Source organism: Bufo gargarizans, chromosome 7 (assembly GCF_014858855.1).
Source record: "Bufo gargarizans isolate SCDJY-AF-19 chromosome 7, ASM1485885v1, whole genome shotgun sequence".
Classification (NCBI taxonomy): Eukaryota; Metazoa; Chordata; class Amphibia; order Anura; family Bufonidae; genus Bufo; species Bufo gargarizans.
The window spans coordinates 39,043,152-39,065,390 of NC_058086.1; the positions used below are offsets into that span (position 1 = coordinate 39,043,152).

Genomic DNA, 22,239 nt, shown 5'->3' on the forward strand with positions numbered 1-22,239 from the left:
CAAGAGGTCTGTGAACATTTTCTTAGTGGCTGTTTCTAGTTCTTCAGGCAGTACATCTTCTGACAGTCCTTTAATTCTGATATTTTTCATCCTACTTCTATTTTCTTGATCCTCAATCATGAGGTAAGCATTATTCAAGGAGGAAATCTGAGCTTCAAACGAATGCACCATGGCAGTGCTGTGTGCCACCACTTGAGTTTGCTCAGTTTCCAGTTTCTCCACGCGATGTCCCAGGGCTCTCATATCTTGTCTCAGGTCTCGTATTTCTTGAATCAATGGAGCCAGGGCTTGGGACAGCGTGACTTTGAAGAAAGCTTTTGTAAGGCCCCTGTTTTGTCCTGTTAAGTGAGCATTGCATCATCGCTGTCTCTTGTGTGGTCTCCATCCTCCACCTCTTCTCCCTCTGATTCCCGCTCATATACTTGATGCACCATCTTGCGTGCGCGGGTTGGGGACGTCGACCGCTTCTTCTTGAGAAATGTATCCATTTCTACCTGGTTTTTTCTTGCTTTTGGGGGTTTCAGGCACCTCTCTGTTCTTTTCTCTCTTGATTTTAACCATTTTGGGATGGTCTCTGGCGCATAGTAGCTAAGAAGCACGGGGTTAAGAGGAAGGAGCTCTCTCTCAGCCCTCCGTCTTGTCCAGCGGTTAGGCTCTGCCCCCGTTTTTTTGTGGATTTCTGTGCAGATTTTTGTGTGGTTTACATTGATTTTATGCACCAAAATCCGCGTTTAGTCCATTCACACGTCAGTGATTTCCATCAGTGATTGTGAGCCAAAACCAGGATTGGGGCCTCCACAGAAATAAGGTATAAGGGAAAGATTTGCTCCTGTTCTGTGTTTAGAGCCGCACCTGGTTTTGGCTCAAAATCACTGACGGAAAACACTGACCGTACACTGACGTGTAAATGAGGGATTACTTGTGGATTTTGACACGCACTGAAATCCTGAAATCAGTTGACATGCTGAAGACTACAAAATCTGCACCGCAGGTCAATTTCCACGCTGAAAATTTCTGCACCGTGTAGAAGTGAATTGGAAAATCTCATCTACTTAGCTGGTATTGTGTTACACTGGAGATTTTCTGCATGAAACTCCACACGTCATATGTACCATGTGCATGTATCCTTAGCCTGTCTAGTCTTTCATACGAAGGTCTTAGAGCACATGCAGACGACCGTGTTTTTTGACCGCATCCGAGCCAAATTTCATGGGGGTCGGATGCAGACCTATTCAATGGGGCCACAAAAGGTGAGGACAGCACTCCAAGTGCTGTCTGCATCCGTATGTCTGTTCCCGTGGCCTTGCAAAAAAAAAAATAGAATGCTCCGTTCCACAAAATGCGCAACACACGGTCGGGATTGGTGTTTTGCGGATCAGCAATAACAGCAACACCTGTGTGCACGAGTCCTTAGTCTGCCGGGGGGAAGCGACCAAATTCTTAAGCCGCGCATGCCTCTTCATAATTCTGGTGCATCTACAGAGATCGGTGTGGAACAAGTGGAAGTCTATTCTAGCTAGGAGCAGTTTTCACAAAAAATTTCACAAAAAAAGATTCCAGGGAAGTCTTCAAAAATTCCACTTTAGGTTTATGAGTTATCTTAATTTACAACAGAATTTTGCGCCAAAATTTTGGCGCCTAATGGGACTTCTTAAGCCGTGCCCCTTTTGCTAAGCCACACCCTACTGTCAAGTAGAAAAAAATGCCTAAAACACAAAGTGGTGCAGAGGACGTCCTTAGTGGATCTCCTCGAATAGCTCTATAACATGGAGTCATAATGGAGGCTCCTTACAGTGATGTACTCCCTCTGTGAATGCAGCCTACAGGTTCATGTACATGGGAAAATTCTGTATACCTGCTGCACAGATGTGTAATATGGCGCCCATGGACTGCTATGGGGCCAATACGGTATCTGTGTGCCTCACAATTCCTACTGCATCCATGTTTAAATACACTGCTGTATGTTCCACCGGATGCCATATTAGTAGGCACACAACCGCATTTTTTTGTGGTTCGGGTATTGACCTATTTACATTGCGTGCTGTCCCGCAACAAAAATAGAACACGTCCTATTCTTGTCCGTTTTGCGGTAAGGTTTCAAGTGATGGATATGATGCTGTACAGAGGCTCCATGTGGCGGCACACTGAGTGTTTATGGCTACATTATACGGCACCATAGTGGCTTTGTCTGCTACCCGTAATGGTAATGCTGTTTTGCAATGTGATTTTCCAGGTTTGCACATCTTCATTTGAAACTGCACAGATTATATTTCACATATTTGCAGAATGACACATTTTACACGTATGGTTGAGCGACCTTGAGCGCTTCTTTCTGAATTTGCTTTGTCTCGGTTGCCTATGTGCAGATGTGACACAGTGTCGTGGGCAAGGTATTTCAATGTACTTCATGGAGTGAAGAGCGCACATCAATGTTGGCATTTCTGGGTTAGCTGGTGGCTGTAGCGCATAAAAAGTCCATAGAAAAAAAACGCGCCTTAGGAGCGACCGGATTACAATGTATAAACATATACGAGGCAATGCAGAGATTTTTCTAATGGTCCCTTCTATAGCCAGGCCCATAAATATAATGTACTGAGGAGGTATAGAAAATTATTCTTCATGGTCTTTAGAAATGGAAAAATATCTGCCAGTGGTAGCTGCGATGGTTAAAGGAATTTCCAAGAGGGCTACTATCTTTCGGAAACAGCGCCACCGCTGACCATAGGTTGTGTCTGGTATTGCAGCTCAGCTTGTGGGAAGGGGGTGAGGTACCACAGACAAGCTCAACCCCTTTAATTTGAGTAGCAGTATACACGGGTTAAATCCACAAATAATATTAAACGACTCTGCAAATCCTTGGCTTTACTAATCCTTGGTATTACACAGCCCTTCCCGGCAATCGCCTGCTCGCTAGCAGAGGAGACCGCTGCTATTACCTGCAGAGATCCCCTCCGCAGCATGGGGAGGAGTGATTTCTATGCCATTGCCAGTCCCCATACTGTCTAGTGGATCGTTATTAGACACCACAACCTGCTTCCTGCAAAAGATAATTTTTAAACATGTAAGATTTGTATTGCCCGATCATCGAGCTCGTTCATCGGGCAATCGGTTGTGGTATTACACGGCCAGATGATCGCCAAAGAGCGTTCATGCGAACACCCGTTCGCAATTATCTGCCCAAAAATTGGGCAGTGTAATACAGGCTTTACTGTATATAATTTGATTAGTCATGAACCCAAATTTCATCGCGCTTCATGGTAACGAATCACTTTTTTTCTAAAATGTGTGCTGCACGTGTTACAAAGTGAAAATAAGAATCCCGGGAATGCGATGTGACCCATAATGCCACGGAGCCAGCCAATCAGCAGATGGCCATCCCCTATAAAAGCCCTATAAAAGCCTCAATCCGCGCGGTCTCTGCTATTTCACTGTGAGCTGAGTTTAGGCAGAGACATGACAAGTGCTTATGCGCTAGGGACAGTGTTTCAAAAAGCTATTTATTAATGAATATTGGATAGGGAGAGTGCAGGGACAGTGTAGGGAGATCGTAGGGAGAGCATAGACTGCAGGTTGAGTGTAATCACCGTGTGCATCTTATTGAACTGCTGTCACGATCCCAGTTAATCCGTTAATTTAAAACATAGAATTTTAGTGTCTCAGTATTAAAGGACACTTTAATATATCGCCGTCTCCATCTTGTTGACCTGCTGCCACATTCTTAGTTAATCCGTTACATTACTGATACAGTTACTGTCCATTATGGCCAACAGACAGTTGCCTGGGGCCTCAAAAGGAATGGGCAGTGGCAAAAATGTTGCTGTAGCCAGCACAAGCAGCAGCAGAAGCGGCAGCAACAGGCCAGAGCTGCCACTGTCATCCTCTGGTCGTGTTTTGACCAACAATCCATCTGTACTGGAATGACTGACTTGCTCTTCAACATCATCTCAAGTGACAACAGATACACACAGCCAGGAATCGGTGGGTTCCTCTAACACCATGCTTAGTTGGCATGGCTCAGGAACCGCCTCTGTTCCCTCACCTGTCTCTTGCTTTTGCTGCTCTTTCTGTTAGCCAAGTATTGATAGCCGCCGGCTCTGCTCCGCTTGACAGCGAGGATGAGCTTTGTGAGGATAGTCAGCAGTTACAGGCAAACACAGACTTGGAGGAGAGGTCCGCTGCAGACTCTTCTAGGCGTGCAACTACCGATGATGACAGTCTGGTGGGAGCACATGTTGCGAAAGGTCAGGGATGTGCGCAGGAGACAGGTGAGGGTGACAGGCTAGGTGAAGAGGGGGCATCATCATCAGAGGGCGAGGGTGGCAGCGTGCGCATGAGACAGCAGGGCAGAAGCAGTGGGAGACCTGCAGCCAAAAGCGGGAGGAGTACACCGCTACTCAGGAGACTACCTGTGAGGAACACAGCAGTGGTGCACGGGTTCATAAAAGCAGCGGCAGTCATCACGCAATGGTGGAGGGAAAATGCCATACTCAGAAGGGATGTTAGTGTGGCGGTATGCAGGATATGTGGGCAGAAGGTGCAGCCAGGGTGCTAATGTTTGCACGACGCCCCTGCATCAATACATGAAGCATCACCATAAAGTGGCGTGGGAAAACCGTGCCACTCATTTAGTGTTACAGCCACAACGGGGAAGAACTGCTCTGTGTCATCAATCAAGAAATCGAACACTGGCTGATTTCTCGTAAACTGGAAATAGGAACCATGGTTACTGATAACAGGAAGAACATTTTGTCTGCACTGCATCACGGAGGGCGGACCCATGCGTCCTGCATGGCGCATGTCTTCAATCTCGTTGTCACGTGATTCCTCAAGTCTTCCACTGAACTGCAAGAGCTGTTAAAAATGCCCAGGAAACTGTGCATGCACTTCAGCCACTCGTACCATGCAAACATGCCCTCTTTGAGCTGCAAAGGCAAAATGCTCTTCCCCAACATCGCCTGATATGCAACGCGTATGTTAGGCAGCCCTTACGAGCAGAGGAAGGCGGTCAACGATTTGTTAATGCTGCAGACGAACAGGTCTACTCCCCGGTGTAACTTCCACGTTAACCAGTGGCAGCTCATGTGTGACACGTGCCATCTGCTCAGGCCCTTTGAGAAGGCCACTTTATTTGTCAGTCGGCAAAACTATGGGATGAATGATGTCATTCCACTCCTTCACGTCCTGGAGGGGATGCTGAAGACGTGGCACCTCCATTTCACAGCCACCTGAGCCCTGAGGATGAACCTGCAGAGTAGGAAGAGGACATAAATGCCCAGAAATGTTATAAACAACTAGGTGGTTTATCTGCCCAAGCGACAGGGCAGAAGCAGGAGGAGCAGGAGGGCGACGACGAAGACAATGCAGATGACCCTGATGGAAATATGCAGTGGAGATGGAGGCAGTGAGGCCCTCCAAGTCCCTTACGCAAATGGCCAGATGCATGCTGTCATGTTTGTGTAGTGACAGCCGCATTGTCAGGATTCGGCAGAGGGATGACTACTGGCTGTCCGCATTGTTAGACCCTTACCATCGGTCAAAAATGGGAGCATTTTTTAGACCTTATTTGAGGGATGCAAAAATGGACTACTATAGAGACATGCTGTGTAGTCAGTTGGTCGCTGCCTACAAGTGCCAACGCCTGTCCTCAGGAAGGTTTGACCGGGCGGTGCCTCTGCACACACGCTCCACTGCCATGAATGGTGGTGGTGGCGGTGTGCTGGGGGTAGGAGCGGCCAAAAGCAGAAGTGGGTTCAAGACACAGATGAGATGCAAATATTTCCATTACATTTTATCTCTGTTTTGGACCCACTCCTATTTTTGGCTCACAAATACTGACCATGTGAAAGAGGCCATTATGCAGGAATTTTTTTCCTTGTTAAAAAAACTTATTTCAGACGTAAATGGTCAAAACTGATGCAAATTGAGCATAAGGCCTCTGTCACATGGTCAGTATTGGATCAGTATGTGTAAGCCAAAAGCAGGAGTGAGTCCAAACTGCAGATGAGATGCAAATGTTTCTATTACATTTTATCTCTGTTTTGGACCCACTCCTGGTTTTGGCATACAATTACTGATCAAATACTGACCGTCTGAAAGAGGCTTTATGTATGCTCAAAACACATGCTTCAGGGTTTTTTTCTGTTCTTCTGACGGATCAGAAGAACAGAAAAATAAACAGTGATGTGAACACAGCCTTACTGCCACTGCTGCTGCTTCCCCCCATCCCCACTCTGTCATGGGGCCATTGTTGTCACGGTCACCTACCCACTGTGTCATGGGGCCACTACTTGAATCTTGGTGCACTGCTAAGTCCACAGCGATAAATTAGACCTGACGGTAACAGTGACCTGTAATACTGACGCACAGTAAATCTACAGCTAACAGAAGGGAAGCATGTGTTTGGACTGCCACAACATGCATTAAAAGAGCATTTTTTTTCTCCACTACTTTATTAAAACTAAGAAGCCATTTGGACACAGCTCCTGCAGGAGAGCACACGGGTTTTTGGCTTTACCGAAGGGTGCTGTATGCTTTTCTTTTTGTTTAACAGAAGGGATTAGCTATCAATCTTAGTGACCTGCCAGGGGCATAGCTAAAGGCTCATGGGCCCTGGTGCAAGAGTTTAGCTTGGGCCCCTCTTCCCTCAGTGCTTTGTAGCCAGGTGACAGAGAAGCACATAGGCTTTGTGCTGCCTGAGGCAAAAACTGAAGCGACACCCCCCCCCCATGACAAATTTTTGACCTAACCCCTTCCCTCCAGCCAGAGGTGTAACTTGACCAGCATGCACTTTCTATAATACCGGTGTCTTCTTATGTGGCACAAGGGTCTTTGGGCCCCCTCAGGCTCCTGGGCCTGGTAGCAACTGCTACCTCTGCACCCCCTGTATTATACTCCAGAGCTGCACTCACTATTCTGCTGGTGCAGTCACTGTGTACATACATTACATTACTTATCCTGTACTGCTTCTGAGTTACATCCTGTATTATACTCCAGAGCTGCACTCACTATTCTGCTAGTGAAGTCTCTATGTACATATATTACATTACTTATCCTGTACTGATCCTGAGTTATATACTGTATTATACTCCAGAGCTGCACTCACTATTCTGCTGGTGCAGTTACTGTTTACATACATTACTTATCCTGTACTGATCCTGAGTTACATCCTGTATTATACTCCAGAGCTGCACTCACTATTCTGCTGGTGGAGTCACTGTGTACATACATTACTTATCCTGTGTTACATCCTGTATTATACTCCAGAGCTGCACTCACTATTCTGCTGGTGCAGTTACTGTTTACATACATTACTCATCCTGTACTGATCCTGAGTTATATACTGTATTATACAATAGAAGAGAAACCACGGCACTCTAGTTGCTGTTTCGTTAAATGCTTATTTTTATTATTATTGGAAAGCTCTTTTGATTTTTTTTTTACTTTTTTATCCATCCAGAGAATAATATTTAGCCACAGTCCAACGTTTCGGTCAACAATAGACCTTGATCATGGCCTGGTATAAACATAGACATATATGTTACAGAACGTAGATTTATATATAAAAAGACAAAGTACAGTAAGTACAGTAAATCATTAGTACATAGTATAGAGTAGTTGACGTCACGTGATGTCTTGACATGTGGCAGCGAATTACATATGGTTACATAACGCATGGTCAATTTGGGGCATGCATTATGTAACCATATGTAATTCGCTGCCACATGTCAAGACATCACGTGACGTCAACTACTCTATACTATGTACTAATGATTTACTGTACTTCCTTAATGAAGGAAAAGGACCTCAGTTAGGAAGGAAGACTAATGAATCTTTTGACGCATGTGTCTTTACAAAGGAAGAGTTTCTAAGTCAGCTAAATTACTACAAATAAGTCACAGGGGCTGATGGGATACACCCAAAGCTATTAAAAGAGCTCAGCGGTGAACTAGCAAAACCATTAACAGATTTATTTAACCAATCACTGGTAACAGGAGTCGTCCCAGAAGATTGGAAATTAGCAAATGTTGTGCCCATTCACAATAAGGTAGTAGGGAGGAATCGGGCAACTATAGGCCAGTAAGCCTGACATCAATAGTGGGGAAATTAATGGAACCCATACTTAAGGAGAGGATTGTGGAACATCTAAAATCCCATGGATTGAAAGATGAAAAACAGCATGGGTTTACTTCAGAGAGATCATGTCAAACTAATCTTATTGATTTTTTTGATTGAGTGACTAAAATAATAGATGGCGGAGGTGCAGTAGACATCGCTCATCTAGACTTTAGTAAGGCTTTTGATACTGTCCCACACAGAAGGCTTAACAATAAAGTGCAGTCTTTGGACTTGGACTCCCATATTGTTGAATGGATTAGGCAGTGGCTGAGGGACAGACAACAGAGGGTTGCAGTCAATGGAGTATATTCAGACCATGGTCTTGTTACTAGTGGGGTACCTCAGGGATCTGTTCTGGGACCCATATTGTCTTTATCAGCGAAATTGCAGAAGGCCTCGATGGTAAGGTGTGTCTTTTTGCTGATGACACAAAGATGTGTAACAGGGTTGATGTTCCTGGAGGGATACACCAAATGGAAAAGGATTTAGGAAAACTAGAGGAAAGGTCAAAAATCTGGCAACTAAAATTTAATGTTGATAAGTACAAGATAATGCACCTGGGGCGTAAAAACCCAAGAGCAGAATATACAATCAGTGATACAGTCCTAACCTCAGTATCTGAGGAAAGGGATTTAGGGATCATTATTTCAGAAGACTTAAAGGTAGGCAGACAATGTCATAGAGCAGCAGGAAATGCTAGCAGAATGCTTGGGTGTATAGGGAGAGGCATTACCAGTAGAAAGGCCACTAGAGGCATTACTAGTAGAAAGAGGCAGGTGCTCATGCCGCTCTACAGAGCACTAGTGAGACCTCATCTGGAGTATTGTGCGCAGTACTGGAGACCATATCTCCAGAAGGATATTGATACTTTGGAGAGAGTTCAGAGAAGAGCTACTAAACTGGTACATGGATTGCAGGATAAAACTTACCAGGAAAGATTAAAGGACCTTAACATGTAGAGCTTGGAAGAAAGACGAGACAGAGGGGAGATGAGAGAAACTGCTAAATACATAAAGGGAATCAACAAGGTAAAAGAGGAGAGAATATTTAAAAGAAGAAAAACTGCTACAAGAGGACATAGTTTTAAATTAGAGGGGCAAAGGTTTAAAAGTAATATAAGGAAGTATTACTTTACTGAGAGAGTAGTGGATGCATGGAATAGCCTTCCTGCAGAAGTGGTAGCTGCATATACAGTGAAGGAGTTTAAGCATGCATGGGATAGGCATAAGGCCATCCTTCATATAAGATAGGGCCAGGGCTATTCACAGTACTCAGTATATTGTGCAGACTAGATGGGCCAAATGGTTCTTATCTGCCGACACATTCTATGTTTCTATGTTACTGTACTTTGTATTTTTATATGAATCTACGTTCTTTAACATATATGTCTATGTTTATACCAGGCCGTGATCAAGGTCTATTGTTGACCGAAACGTTGGCCAGTGGCTAAATATTATTCTCTGGATGGATAAAAAAGTTTAAAAAAAAATCAAAAGAGCTTTCCAATAATAATAAAAATAAGCATTTAACAAAACAGCACCTAGAGTGCCTCGTTTTTCTCTTCTATTGCATGAACTTTGTATACTACTGAGCACCACCTTCACCACAGAGGTGTGCCGTTCAACTCTTTCCACATCCTGTATTATACCCCAGAGCTGCACTCACTATTCTGCTGGTGCAGTTACTGTGTACATACATTACATTACTTATCCTGTATTGATCCTGAGTTACATCCTTGTGAGGAATATGGATTAATATTTTATGTCAGCCATGTCCCCACACCAGCCATCAGCTGTCAGATAGCAGAGGTAGTGAGCTCCACAGGGGGGCCCTGCTTCAAAGCCAGCAGATGGCAGAGAACCTCTAGCAGTCCACCAGTGTTTACAACTTTTCACACTTCCATCCAGTCAGCCAGGAACCGAGATGATATGACGGGAAAAATCTCTCAGCATGAGGTCTAGTCCATTACCCAGTTCAATGAAATCTAGCAGACAGCATGGAACTGGCGATTTATAAGGAGTTATGAATCACCCGGCCATAAAAGGCACAAACCGGATACATATTTGTGTCCCTGTGGCCATGATGAACAGGCCTGTGGTCTTAGTGTGGTGGTGGGAGGCCAGGGAAGAGAGATATACATATCTTCCACAGAAACCGAATAACGGTACCATACTTGGACTCTTCTGGTAGCCGGTACCCAGGGCCGGTGCAAGGATTTTTGCCGCCCTAGGCAAGATAAAAATTGCCCCCCCCCCTATCAGATGATCTGCACATATCATGACATCACATATGTTCCACCTCTTTCTCAGCATTTAAATTAAAACAACTGCTGTTTCCCTTAGGGTTAATCAAGCTTCTTGTAGCCGTCTCCCTGACAGCCGCTAGAGGTGCTTCCGCTATTCTCACTGTGAAAATTACAGTGGGAAGACGCAGAACATAGTTTTGAATGCGTGCGCATGCGCATTCGCAACTGAGAGGAGGATCGGGGAGAAGAATTCCCAGTGCCGGCGCTGGAGAAAAGTAAGTGGCTGAAGGGGTTTTAACCCCTTCAATCCAGTGGGAGGGGGACACGAGGGTGCCCCACTCCTAACAACTATATAGTGCCAGGTAAAGGAGTTTGTTTTCCTGGCACTGTAGTGTTCCTTTACCACCAGTACTGCACAGTGTCTGTTTTCTGCAGGAACAAGCTATAGACACCAGCACCACTACATTAAACTGCACTGGTTCTGGGACTATAGTGTCCTTTTAATGTGAGGTAAATTAGTTCCAAATGTAGTATTAATAACTAAACAATTAAATAATAAACATATTGCATTGTCTACTTACCACCAGGACAATAAGATGAACTGGTCTCTGGCTGCAGTCTGGCTCTGGGGACTCCCTTGTCACTCTCTTCTCCCCCCTCCCTCCCTTGTCACTCTCTTCTCCCCCCTCCCTCCCTTGTCACTCTCTTCTCCCCCCTCCCTCCCTTGTCACTCTCTTCTCCCCCCTCCCTCCCTTGTCACTCTCTTCTCCCCCCTCCCTCCCTTGTCACTCTCCCCTCCCCCCTCCCTCCCTTGTCACTCTCCCCTCCCCCCTCCCTCCCTTGTCACTCTCCCCTCCTCCCTCCCTCCCTTGTCACTCTCCCCTCCTCCCTCCCTCCCTTGTCACTCTCCCCTCCCCCCTCCCTCCCTTGTCACTCTCCCCTCCCCCCTCCCTCCCTTGTCACTCTCCCCTCCCCCTCCCTCCCTTGTCACTCTCCCCTCCCCCCTCCCTTGTCACTCTCCCCTCCTCCCTCCCTTGTCACTCTCCCCTCCTCCCTCCCTCCCTTGTCACTCTCCCCTCCTCCCTCCCTCCCTTGTCACTCTCCCCTCCTCCCTCCCTCCCTTGTCACTCTCCCCTCCCCCCCTTGTCACTCTCCCCCCTCCCTCTCATTCCCCCCCTCCCTTGTCACTCTCATTCCCCCCTCCCTTGTCACTCTCATTCCCCCCTCCCTTGTCACTCTCATTCCCCCCTCCCTTGTCACTCTCATTCCCCCCCACCTCTAGTGCAGCGTGGCCGAGCTCTGTTCGGTCTGCGGTACAGGAGCATTTGCACACTAAGTGAGCACTTCCTGTCAATCCGGCCGGGTACAGGAAACAAAAGCTCCTGTACCGCGGACCGGACAGAGCTCGGCCACGCTACATTAGAGGCGCTTCCCTCCTGTCAGTCCCTCTCTTCATGCTGCGCCCGGGCGGTGCACAATCAGACGCGCCAGCCCGGGCAGTGTGGCAGCTGCCCGGTGCGGGGGAGGGCCCCAGAACCATCTCCCTGTGATCTTCTGGTCTGGAGCTATGAACCCTAAAGGGTTTTGTGGGTCATTTGCTGCCAGTCCAGCAGGGGGGGGGGGGGGGGACGGACGGACCCCTCCTAGAGGCCGGGAGGGGAGGGGCCGACTACAGGTTAATAAACTTGTGCCAGCAAGTGGGCGGCTCTTTCTCTGAAATGGGGTCACATCGTGCCATGTATTTGGAGAGACCTGGAAACTGCTGACATCACTGCCCCCACGTGACCACAGCCACTATTACACCATCATAACCCAAAGGAACATTCATCTTCCCGGTAACTGACTTGTACTCTGTGTAATCCTGCTCGTACCATACTACCTGTATTCGTAACCTCAAACCACTGTATATATTCTTTGTGTACAGTGCGTTATCTAGTGTGCCCTTAAGGTGATTAAATATATAATTGAATCTTGTATCTCGATCACGAATCCCCACGTCTGTGTTTTGGCCTAGTTATAAGCTACCGCGGGTGGGTTTCTCACCCTATATAATTCCGTTAGCGGACCGGGCTTATATCAAACGAGAAGCTGGTGGCAGATTTCCCAGTGACCAGGCTCCCTCAGCTTGTTGCCTCTCTGTGCCCGTGTGGACAGGAGGAGTTGGTGTAAACTGTACCAAGCTGACCTTACCCGCTCCTCCGGAAGGGCGTAACATCACGTCTTGGTAACCAGTGAGCATACCGCGTCTCGTGAGCTCGATGTAGTTGATGACAAGCGGGCACGAGGGGTGGTATCCCTTACATATCCTGTATAATATTCAAGAGCTGCACTCACTATTCTGCTGGTGCAGTCACTGTGTACATACATTACTTATCCTGTACTGATCCTGAGTTACATCCTGTATTATACCCCAGAGCTGCACTCACTATTCTGCTGGTGGAGTCACTATGTACATACATTACATTACTTATCCTGTACTGATCCTGAGTTACATCCTGTATTATACCCCAGAGCTGCACTCACTATTCTGCTGGTGGAGTCACTATGTACATACATTACATTACTTATCCTGTACTGATCCTGAGTTACATCCTGTATTATACTCCAGAGCTGCACTCACTATTCTGCTGGTGGAGTCACTGTGTACATACATTACTTATCCTGTACTGATGCTGAGTTACATCCTGTATTATACTCCAGAGCTGTACTCACTATTCTGCTGGTGGAGTCACTGTGTACATACAAATTACTTATCCTGTACTGATCCTGAGTTACATCCTGTATTATACTCCAGAGCTGTACTCACTATTCTGCTGGTGGAGTCACTGTGTACATACAAATTACTTATCCTGTACTGATCCTGAGTTACATCCTGTATTATACTCCAGAGCTGTACTCACTATTCTGCTGGTGCAGTCACTGTGTACATACAAATTACTTATCCTGTACTGATCCTGAGTTACATCCTGTATTATACTCCAGAGCTGTACTCACTATTCTGCTGGTGGAGTCACTGTGTACATACAAATTACTTATCCTGTACTGATCCTGAGTTACATCCTGTATTATACTCCAGAGCTGTACTCACTATTCTGCTGGTGCAGTCACTGTGTACATACAAATTACTTATCCTGTACTGATCCTGAGTTACACCCTGTATTATACTCCAGAGCTGCACTCACTATTCTGCTGGTGCAGTCACTGTGTACATACAAATCACTTATCCTGTACTGATCCCGAGTTCCACAGCTGGACCCAATTCTGTTGGATTCTGGGCTGAAATCTCCTTACTGGGAACTTGCAGCATAAGTCACCTTTGTCCACAAATATGTGTCCCTTTAAATGAGCGCCCCCTTGAACACAATTTTGTAGTTTATTTTTTATCTTAATAGGTTCAAAATTGTGTAACTTTTTATATTTTTAGGGCAGTCTGAGCTCCATCTGTCTGATGCAGATCTCTAAGTCCATTCTACCACAGACATAAATGATACAAGGTTACCTGCATTTACCAGTAGGGGGAGCTAAAGAGCTTATTGTATACATTTATAACAGAATTTATAATAAATAAATACGCTATTTGCTCCTATGCTCCCTCTAGTGGTGGCTGCAGACAGCCAACATTTCAGTTCAGTTTATACTACAAAAACAGACTGTTGGCCCTAAAACGTCACGTAGTTGAAGACTCACTTTAAGGGACAAGAAATGAGTTGACACAATAACAGGCTATATGTGATTGACAGCGTGTACTTTCAGATTGGACGGGTTTCTACCTGATTTACCTGAGAGTTGATTTATATTTTACAGCATGGAAACCTATGATTAAATTCTGCATTATTCCCTCAGATGTCATCAGCCTAGGGCTCCAGCAACATCAGCGATGGTTCCCTGCTGTCTGGGAAAGATATGCCTACAGGGCCTTATTAGTAAGACTGCCATGTCGTTAGGTCTGGACAGGTATGAAATACGCAGAAGTGCTTGGATAATGCAGTAAGCTAGGGAATCGCTATCTAGGCAGTTAACGTGTCCATATGGGCTCCCTATGGTTGGGCATGCGCATATATTAATATTAATACATTACTTCATATGATAGAAGTGGGTTTACACTTTACAACCTGCCTAAATGGTATCACCCAGATTCATCCTTTTATAATAAACAGGGCTGTCGTACCTTCCTTCACCTTTAAATGGGTTTTCCTAGACCCCAAAGATATCTTGCTGAAGGCCACAAATGATGAATAAAATATAAAGGCTAACTTACCTGCTCAATCACCTGCAACTCCAGTGGCGGTGGCCTTTGTTTTCGGCGCTGCAGACATGTCACGGAGCACGTCATGTCATCACTGCAGCCAATCACTGGCCTAAGTAGTCGCCTGGGGTAGTCAGGGATGTCATTGCTGCTGTACACGACTCCCTAGTGTGACTTCTGAGGCCAGTGACTGGCTGCTGCAATCATCTGGAGTATTCGGGGACCTCATTGCTACCAAAGACCAAGAGCTGGAATGGTGGGGATTGAGCAGGCAAGTAAACCTTATTTTTTTCATGATAGAGCATAACCGACCCTGATCGAGAATTTTTTGACCCCTTTAAATCAACCCGGCACAGAATGCACAGGGGTAGGAGCAAGATAAGTACGGACGTACAGAGAGGTGAGAGTAGGGAATCGAGGACATGTTTTTGTATACTTGTGGGCATGCTCAGTGACCAAAGACTGCTGCCTATAGGAGACAAACTGGCTGACCATGGCTGAAACTTCCAGACCTACGTTTATGGCATAGCCTTGCTTTGGGCCCCCTTATTAAAGTACTATTCATATGCGGGTACAGAATATTATCTTCACTCTTGGGGAACCCCTTTCATGTGATTTTATAGAGGTTTATACAACTATCTAAAATTGATGGCCTGTCCTTGGGATAGTCAATAATAAATCTGTGTGGCTCCGACTCTTGGTCCTCTTTAGGGGCCATTACAAGATTTATCCTAATGATCAAGACATGGATGCTACATGTATACTGTGATTTTATGAGGCGCGTAGACGTTCTTTGACCTGAAGTCGCCTCTCATGCAGCATATCCTTTGACCATAATGATACGGCTTATGGGCTCGTTCACACGAACGTGTGAGGCCCATGCCTGTGCTGTGGACCGCAAATTGCGGTCCTCAATGCACGGGCACCGTCCGTTGGGCAGGCGCATGGGGATCGCAGACCCATTCACTTGAATGGGTCCGCGATACTTCCGTTCCGCAAAAAGATAGAGCAAGTTCTATCTTTTTTGCGGTGCGGAAGCACGGAACGGGAACTCCAGAAAACACTCCATAGTGCTTCCGTAGTGTTCCGATCCATTCCGCATCTCCGGATTTACGGACCCATTGGGAAATGAATGGGTCTGCATCCGTTAAAGCGGAATGGCCACGAAACGGTGCCTGTGTATTGCGGATCCAAAAATGCGGTCTGCAATACGGCAACGGGCATCACATGTTCGTGTGAACGAGCTCTATCCCTGTTTCTGGGCCCCTCTATCAGGCCAGACACATTAGCCAGTAGTATGACCAATTTATGGTCGGAAGGATTCTCAGTCCTGAGGCCTAACATTAAGCTCCAAGATTTGCCCCCCCCCCCCCCCCCTCGTTCTCCAGGGCCCGGGAGTGACTGCACCTGTATTACCCTAACGCTGGGTTCACGCGCGTTTACTATTACAAAAAACGCACATAAAAACGCGCGACAAAATCGCGCATAAAAACGCGCGTTTGCGAAACGCTTAGGTGTGAACCCAGCGTAACCCTAAGTTCACACCTGAGCGTTTTACAGCGCGTTCAAACGCGCTGTAAAACGCTCAAGACATGAAAACCAATGCTTCCCTATGGGAATGGTTCACACCTGGGCGTTTTACAGCGCGTACGAACGCGCTGTAAAACGCCCGACGCTCAAACAAGTACTTGAGCTTCTTTGGGGCGTTTTGACGCGCGTTTGTGGCCATAGGACACTGCAGTCAATCACACAAACGCGCGTCAAACGCGCGTTTACTATTGCAAAAAACACGCGTAAAAAAACGCGCGTTAAACGCACGTGAAACGCTCAGGTGTGAAACCAGGGTAAGTTCACACCTGAGCGTTTTACAGCGCGTTCAAACGCGCTGTAAAACGCTCAACACATGAAAACCAATGCTTCCCTATGGGAATGGTTCTCACCTGGGCGTTTTACAGCGCGTACGATCGCGCTGTAAAACGCCCGACGCTCAAACAAGTACTTGAGCTTCTTTGGGGCGTTTTGACGCGCGTTTGTGGCCATAGGACACTGCAGTAACCCTGCTTTCACACCTGAGCGCTTCCCAAACGCGCGTTTGACGCGCGTTTGTGTCATTGACTGCAGTGTCCTATGGCCACAAACGCGTGTCAAAACGCCCCAAAGAAGCTCAAGTACTTGTTTGAGCGTCGGGCGTTTTACAGCGCGATCGTACGCGCTGTAAAACGCCCAGGTGAGAACCATTCCCATAGGGAAGCATTGGTTTTCATGTGTTGAGCGTTTTACAGCGCGTTTGAACGCGCTGTAAAACGCTCAGGTGTGAACTTAGGGTCAATGACACAAACGCGCGTCAAACGCGCGTTTACTATTACAAAAAACGCGCGTCAAAGACGCAGGGTGTGAAAGGTGTGAAAGCAGGGTTAGGGTTAGTCATGTCCAGATTACATTGACCTCACTGATCCATTGATCCAGGCTTAGAAGTGGCGGAGACATCTTTACGCTGCTTCTGTGATCTTGAAAGCAAATGGAGACAAGAGATCAAAAGATATGTTGAATTTAAAGGGACGGGTCGCTAGTAAACCATCTGCCGACGCGGCCATTTACAGCTCAGAGTAATAGGAAGCGCGCAGAACCCAACAATACAACGGCATCAGCCTATTCTTGATGGAGAATGGGTGTACACTAAGATCAAGGCGCAGCACGCCAGATACACTGCTCTGACTACACGGAATATACGGAATTGTCCTGATGCCGTTATATTTAGTCACTGCGGGGGCCACACTGGGCTCTACTGCCATAGAATGGGTTATACTGGGACACAGTAGATACATAATTGTACCCGTCCCTGGAGGCGGTCATACGGTAATGAGATAAACTGTGACCGTAATCTGGAGGGTAGTACACAGGCGAGACAGTAGTGCGCAGTCCTGACCCTCGCTCCATTCACTGTCTATGGGACGGCAGAGTACACCACTGAGCTATCTCCGCCAGGGCTCATGCACACAAAGGTTTTTTTGCGTTCAGTATACTGCCCGTTTTTTTAGTTCAGTATGCGTTACTTAGGGTACTTTCACACTAGCGTTTTTCTTTTCCGGCACCGAGTTCCGTCCTAGGGGCTCAATACCGGAAAATAACTGATCAGTTTTATCCCCATGCATTCTGAATGGAGAGCAATCCGTTCAGGACGTCTTCAGTTCAGTCTCTGAACTGCGTTTTGGACGGAGGAAATACCGCAGCATGCTGCGGTATTATCTCCGTCCAAAATTCCGGATCAGTTTAAAATGTATTAGTGCCGGATCCGGCATTAAAAATACCGTCCATGCGCAGACTGGTAAAAATGTGAACAAAAATATATATAACGGATCCGTTTCTCCGGATGAAATCCGGAGAGACGGATCCGTTCTTGCAATGCATTTGTAGACGGATCCGCATCCGGATCCGTCTACAAATGCTGTCCGTTTGCATGCAGATTGCCGGATCACTCTGCCGCAAGTGTGAAAGTAGCCTTATACTGATCCATTCATTTCAATGGGTCAGCGAAGAAAACTGAAGTGTGCATTCCGTTTCCGTATTTCCATTTTTCTGTTTCGTTCAAAGATAGAACATGTCCTATTATTGCCCGCAAATTATGTTCCGTGGCTCCATTCAAATCAATGGGTCCGCAGGAAAAAAAAAAAAACGGAACACATACGGAATGTACTCAGTATGTCTTCCGTATCCGTTCCATTTTTGCGGAACCATTTTTTGGAAATGTTATGCTTAGCCCAATTTTTTCTACGTAATTACTCTATACTGTATACAGTATGCCATACGGAAAAATGAAACGGAAAAAACGGAACGGAACCAGAAACAAAACAATGGAACCATTAAAAACGGCCCGCAAAACACTAAAAAAGCCATATGGTCGTGTGCATGAGCCCTCAGTCCTACATAAATAAACGGAACGGTAGCACACACTGCTCCATTCACTGTCTATGGGACGCACCACTCGGCTTCTCTGCTAGTCCCGACCCCTGGAACTTTGGCATTCAGTCCCTGAGTCACCATCTTCATTAGGAGCACGCTAGTCCAAATGTCCATCTAAGGGCTCATGCACACAAGCTTATCTTTCTTCTATTTTCGTTCCGTTTTTTTTACAGGTCCGTATACGGAACCTTTAATTTCAATGGGCTTGAAAAAAATTGGAAATGTCCTATTCTTGTCCATTTTGCGGACGACGATAGGCAGTGTTATAATGGATCTGCAAAAAAAAAAAATTGATGCAACACAGATGTCATCTGTTTTTCTGCGGATCCGTGTATATAAGGTCGTGTGCATGAGCCCTAAAACAGAGTTTTTCTCTTTTGTCATTTACGTCTGTTTCAGGGAAAGCTGATTGACAACCAATATCGTTGTCAGTGGCGCTCCAGTATGAGTTGTCACCCGCTCATGCGCCGTCACATACTGTAACGTCTGACATTCTGGGAAAGCTCTGGGGCTGTACGGGGTATTTTATACTGTAGGTGTACAGCTAGAATGTTTCATGTAGTTCTATCTCCGCACAGTATGCGGTAGGTAGGTTACGTTACTAGATTAGTTTGTCCTTGTAGTGTACGTCTCCAATAAGGCGTGTTACTAGTACGGAATAGAATACACGGGCATGTACTGGGCATCCTGGCACGGCATTCATTGTGGACATTTAGGATTAAATGAACTGTAAATAATCAAAGCACCACCATAGACAAATATGTCACTTCCTAATAATTGCGGATTAACCCTGCACAGGACACAAGCCACACAGAAATGGTTAATGCCCAGTACAGTATGGTGAGGACTGGTACTAGGTATATTCTGAGCTGCGGGAAAACATGGGCTTTTACACAGTCACAATATGACATATAACGTGGCATCAACTGTTCAGCAGAGGGATCAGATGGCACATTATGGTGCACTGGCACACTGCCTCTTACTATGGCACAAGGATTATTCCGATTCCACTGTCAGACATTATTCAGAAATCTACTTCTACAAGAAGGTCGCTGATACCGGCAAATGATAGCCGCTTCAATACAAGGTAATTACATTGTCAGATAGATACTAGAAAGAGTACACAGTGGCAGCAGAATACTTACACTGCCATGGGGGAAGTACAGAGGTAGGTTACACTGCCACTGTGGTACTATATACTGTAGGTAGGTGACACTGACATAAGAAGGTTTCACTATCATAATAGTAATAGGTACTGTAGGTGACACCGTCATAGTGGTACTAGGTAGGTGACACCGTCATAGTGGTACTAGGTAGGTGACACCGTCATAGTGGTACTAGGTAGGTGACACCGTCATAGTGGTACTAGATAGGTGACACCGTCATAGTGGTACTAGATAGGTGACACTATCATAGTGGTACTAGGTAGGTGACACCGTCATAGTGGTACTAGGTAGGTGACACTATCATAGTGGTACTAGGTAGGTGACACCATCATAGTACAGATGGAGCAGGGTTAACACAAACTCTTAACTCAAATTTATTAACTCATTGTGTTATCTTGAAACAAAAGCCATTGAAAAGCAATTGAAGGTGTTTGCTTAACGCATTTAGTTTAGATAACACGTCTCATAAAGCATGTGTGTTAACTCTACTACATCTGTAGTACTAGGTAGGTGACACCATCATAGTGGAACTAGGTAGGTTACACCATCATAGTGGTACTAGGTAGGTTACACCATCATAGTGGTACTAGGTAGGTTACACCATCATAGTGGTACTAGGTAGGTTACACCATCATAGTGGTACTAGGTAGGTTACACCATCATAGTGGTACTAGGTAGGTTACACCATCATAGTGGTACTAGGTAGGTTACACCATCATAGTGGTACTAGGTAGGCTCCACTGACATAGTGGTACTAGGTAGGTTACACCATCATAGTGGTACTAGGTAAGATACTTTGACATAGTTACTACACAGGGCACCGTGTGACAATGTAGATCATGCTAGTCTGATGTAATATGCTTGATTGGCAGAAGGCTGCTTACATTTGCAGGATACACTCGCAGGGGCACACTATGGGCTCATTACAGAAGTACACAACACACCGTAATGCTCCAAGGTGGGCTGAAGGTGCGTGTTACCCTGCGCATACGGTATACTATGAGAAACGCATACGGCATACTATGAGAAACGCATACGGTATACTATGAGAAACCCATACGGTATACTATGAGAAACCCATACGGTATACTATAAGAAACGCATACGGTATACTATGAGAAACGCATACGGTATACTATGAGAAACCCATACGGTATACTATAAGAAACGCATACGGTATACTATAAGAAACGCATACGGTATACTATAAGAAACGCATACGGTATACTATAGGAAACGCATACGGTATACTATAGGAAACGCATACGGTATACTATAGGAAACGCATACGGTATACTATAAGAAACGCATACGGTATACTATAAGAAACGCATACGGTATACTATAAGAAACGCATACGGTATACTATAAGAAACGCATACGGTATACTATAAGAAACGCATACGGTAAACTATGAGAAACGCATACGGTATACTATAAGAAACGCATACGGTAAACTATGAGAAACGCACACGGTATACTATGAGAAACGCACACGGTATACTATAAGAAACGCATCCGGTATACTATAAGAAACGCATCCGGTATACTATAAGAAACGCATCCGGTATACTATAAGAAACGCATACGGTATACTATAAGAAACGCATACGGTAAACTATGAGAAACGCATACGGTATACTATAAGAAACGCATACGGTAAACTATGAGAAACGCATACGGTAAACTATGAGAAACGCACACGGTATACTATGAGAAACGCACACGGTATACTATAAGAAACGCACACGGTATACTATAAGAAACGCACACGGTGTACTATAAGAAACACACACGGTATACAATAAGAAACGCATCCGGTATACAATAAGAAACGCACACGGTATACAATAAGAAACGCATCCGGTAAACTATAAGAAACACATATGGTAAACTATAAAAAACGCATACGGTATACAATAAGAAACGCATCCGGTATACTATAAGAAATGCATACGGTATACTATAAGAAATGCATACGGTATACTATAAGAAACGCATCCGGTATACTATAAGAAATGCATACGGTATACTATAAGAAACGCATCCGGTATACTAGAAGAAACGCATACGGTATACTAGAAGAAATGCATACGGTATACTATAAGAAACGCATCCGGTATACTAGAAGAAACGCATACTGTATACAATAAGAAACGCACACGGTATACTATAAGAAACGCACACGGTATACTATAAGAAACGCACACGGTATACTATAAGAAACGCACACGGTGTACTATAAGAAACGCACACGGTATACTATAAGAAACACATACGGTATACTATAAGAAAGGACATCATGGCACAGAAATAGAAGATCCTTACCTCGAAAAGCTGGGGGATCTCGGTCTTGGTCAGGTATTCCTTAGGGTCAGCGCTGTTCATGTCTGCAGACAGCGGCTGTGGTGGTGATGATGATGAGTCCTCTACCGTCCCCCGTGCGAGTCTTCAGCTCTGTGTGACTAGTGTCCAATCATCAAGGTCCACAAACTCACACCAGTGTC

General features: G+C 45.5%; 1 protein-coding gene across 2 annotated transcripts in view; it reads right to left on the minus strand.

Annotated features, from left to right (window-relative positions):
- Nucleotides 1-22,170, minus strand: part of AK5 (adenylate kinase 5) — a 194,635-nt gene extending 172,465 nt beyond the window's left edge. The window contains exon 1 of one of the 2 annotated variants that reach the window (XM_044300470.1): nucleotides 22,061-22,170. In XM_044300470.1, the coding sequence (XP_044156405.1) occupies nucleotides 22,061-22,120 (60 nt within the window). In that variant the 5' untranslated portion in view covers nucleotides 22,121-22,170. Of the gene's footprint in view, nucleotides 1-10,941; nucleotides 10,990-22,060 lie in introns of those variants that run through there. The other variant, XM_044300471.1, reaches the window with a different exon arrangement.
- Between the last annotated feature and the right edge of the window lie 69 nt (nucleotides 22,171-22,239).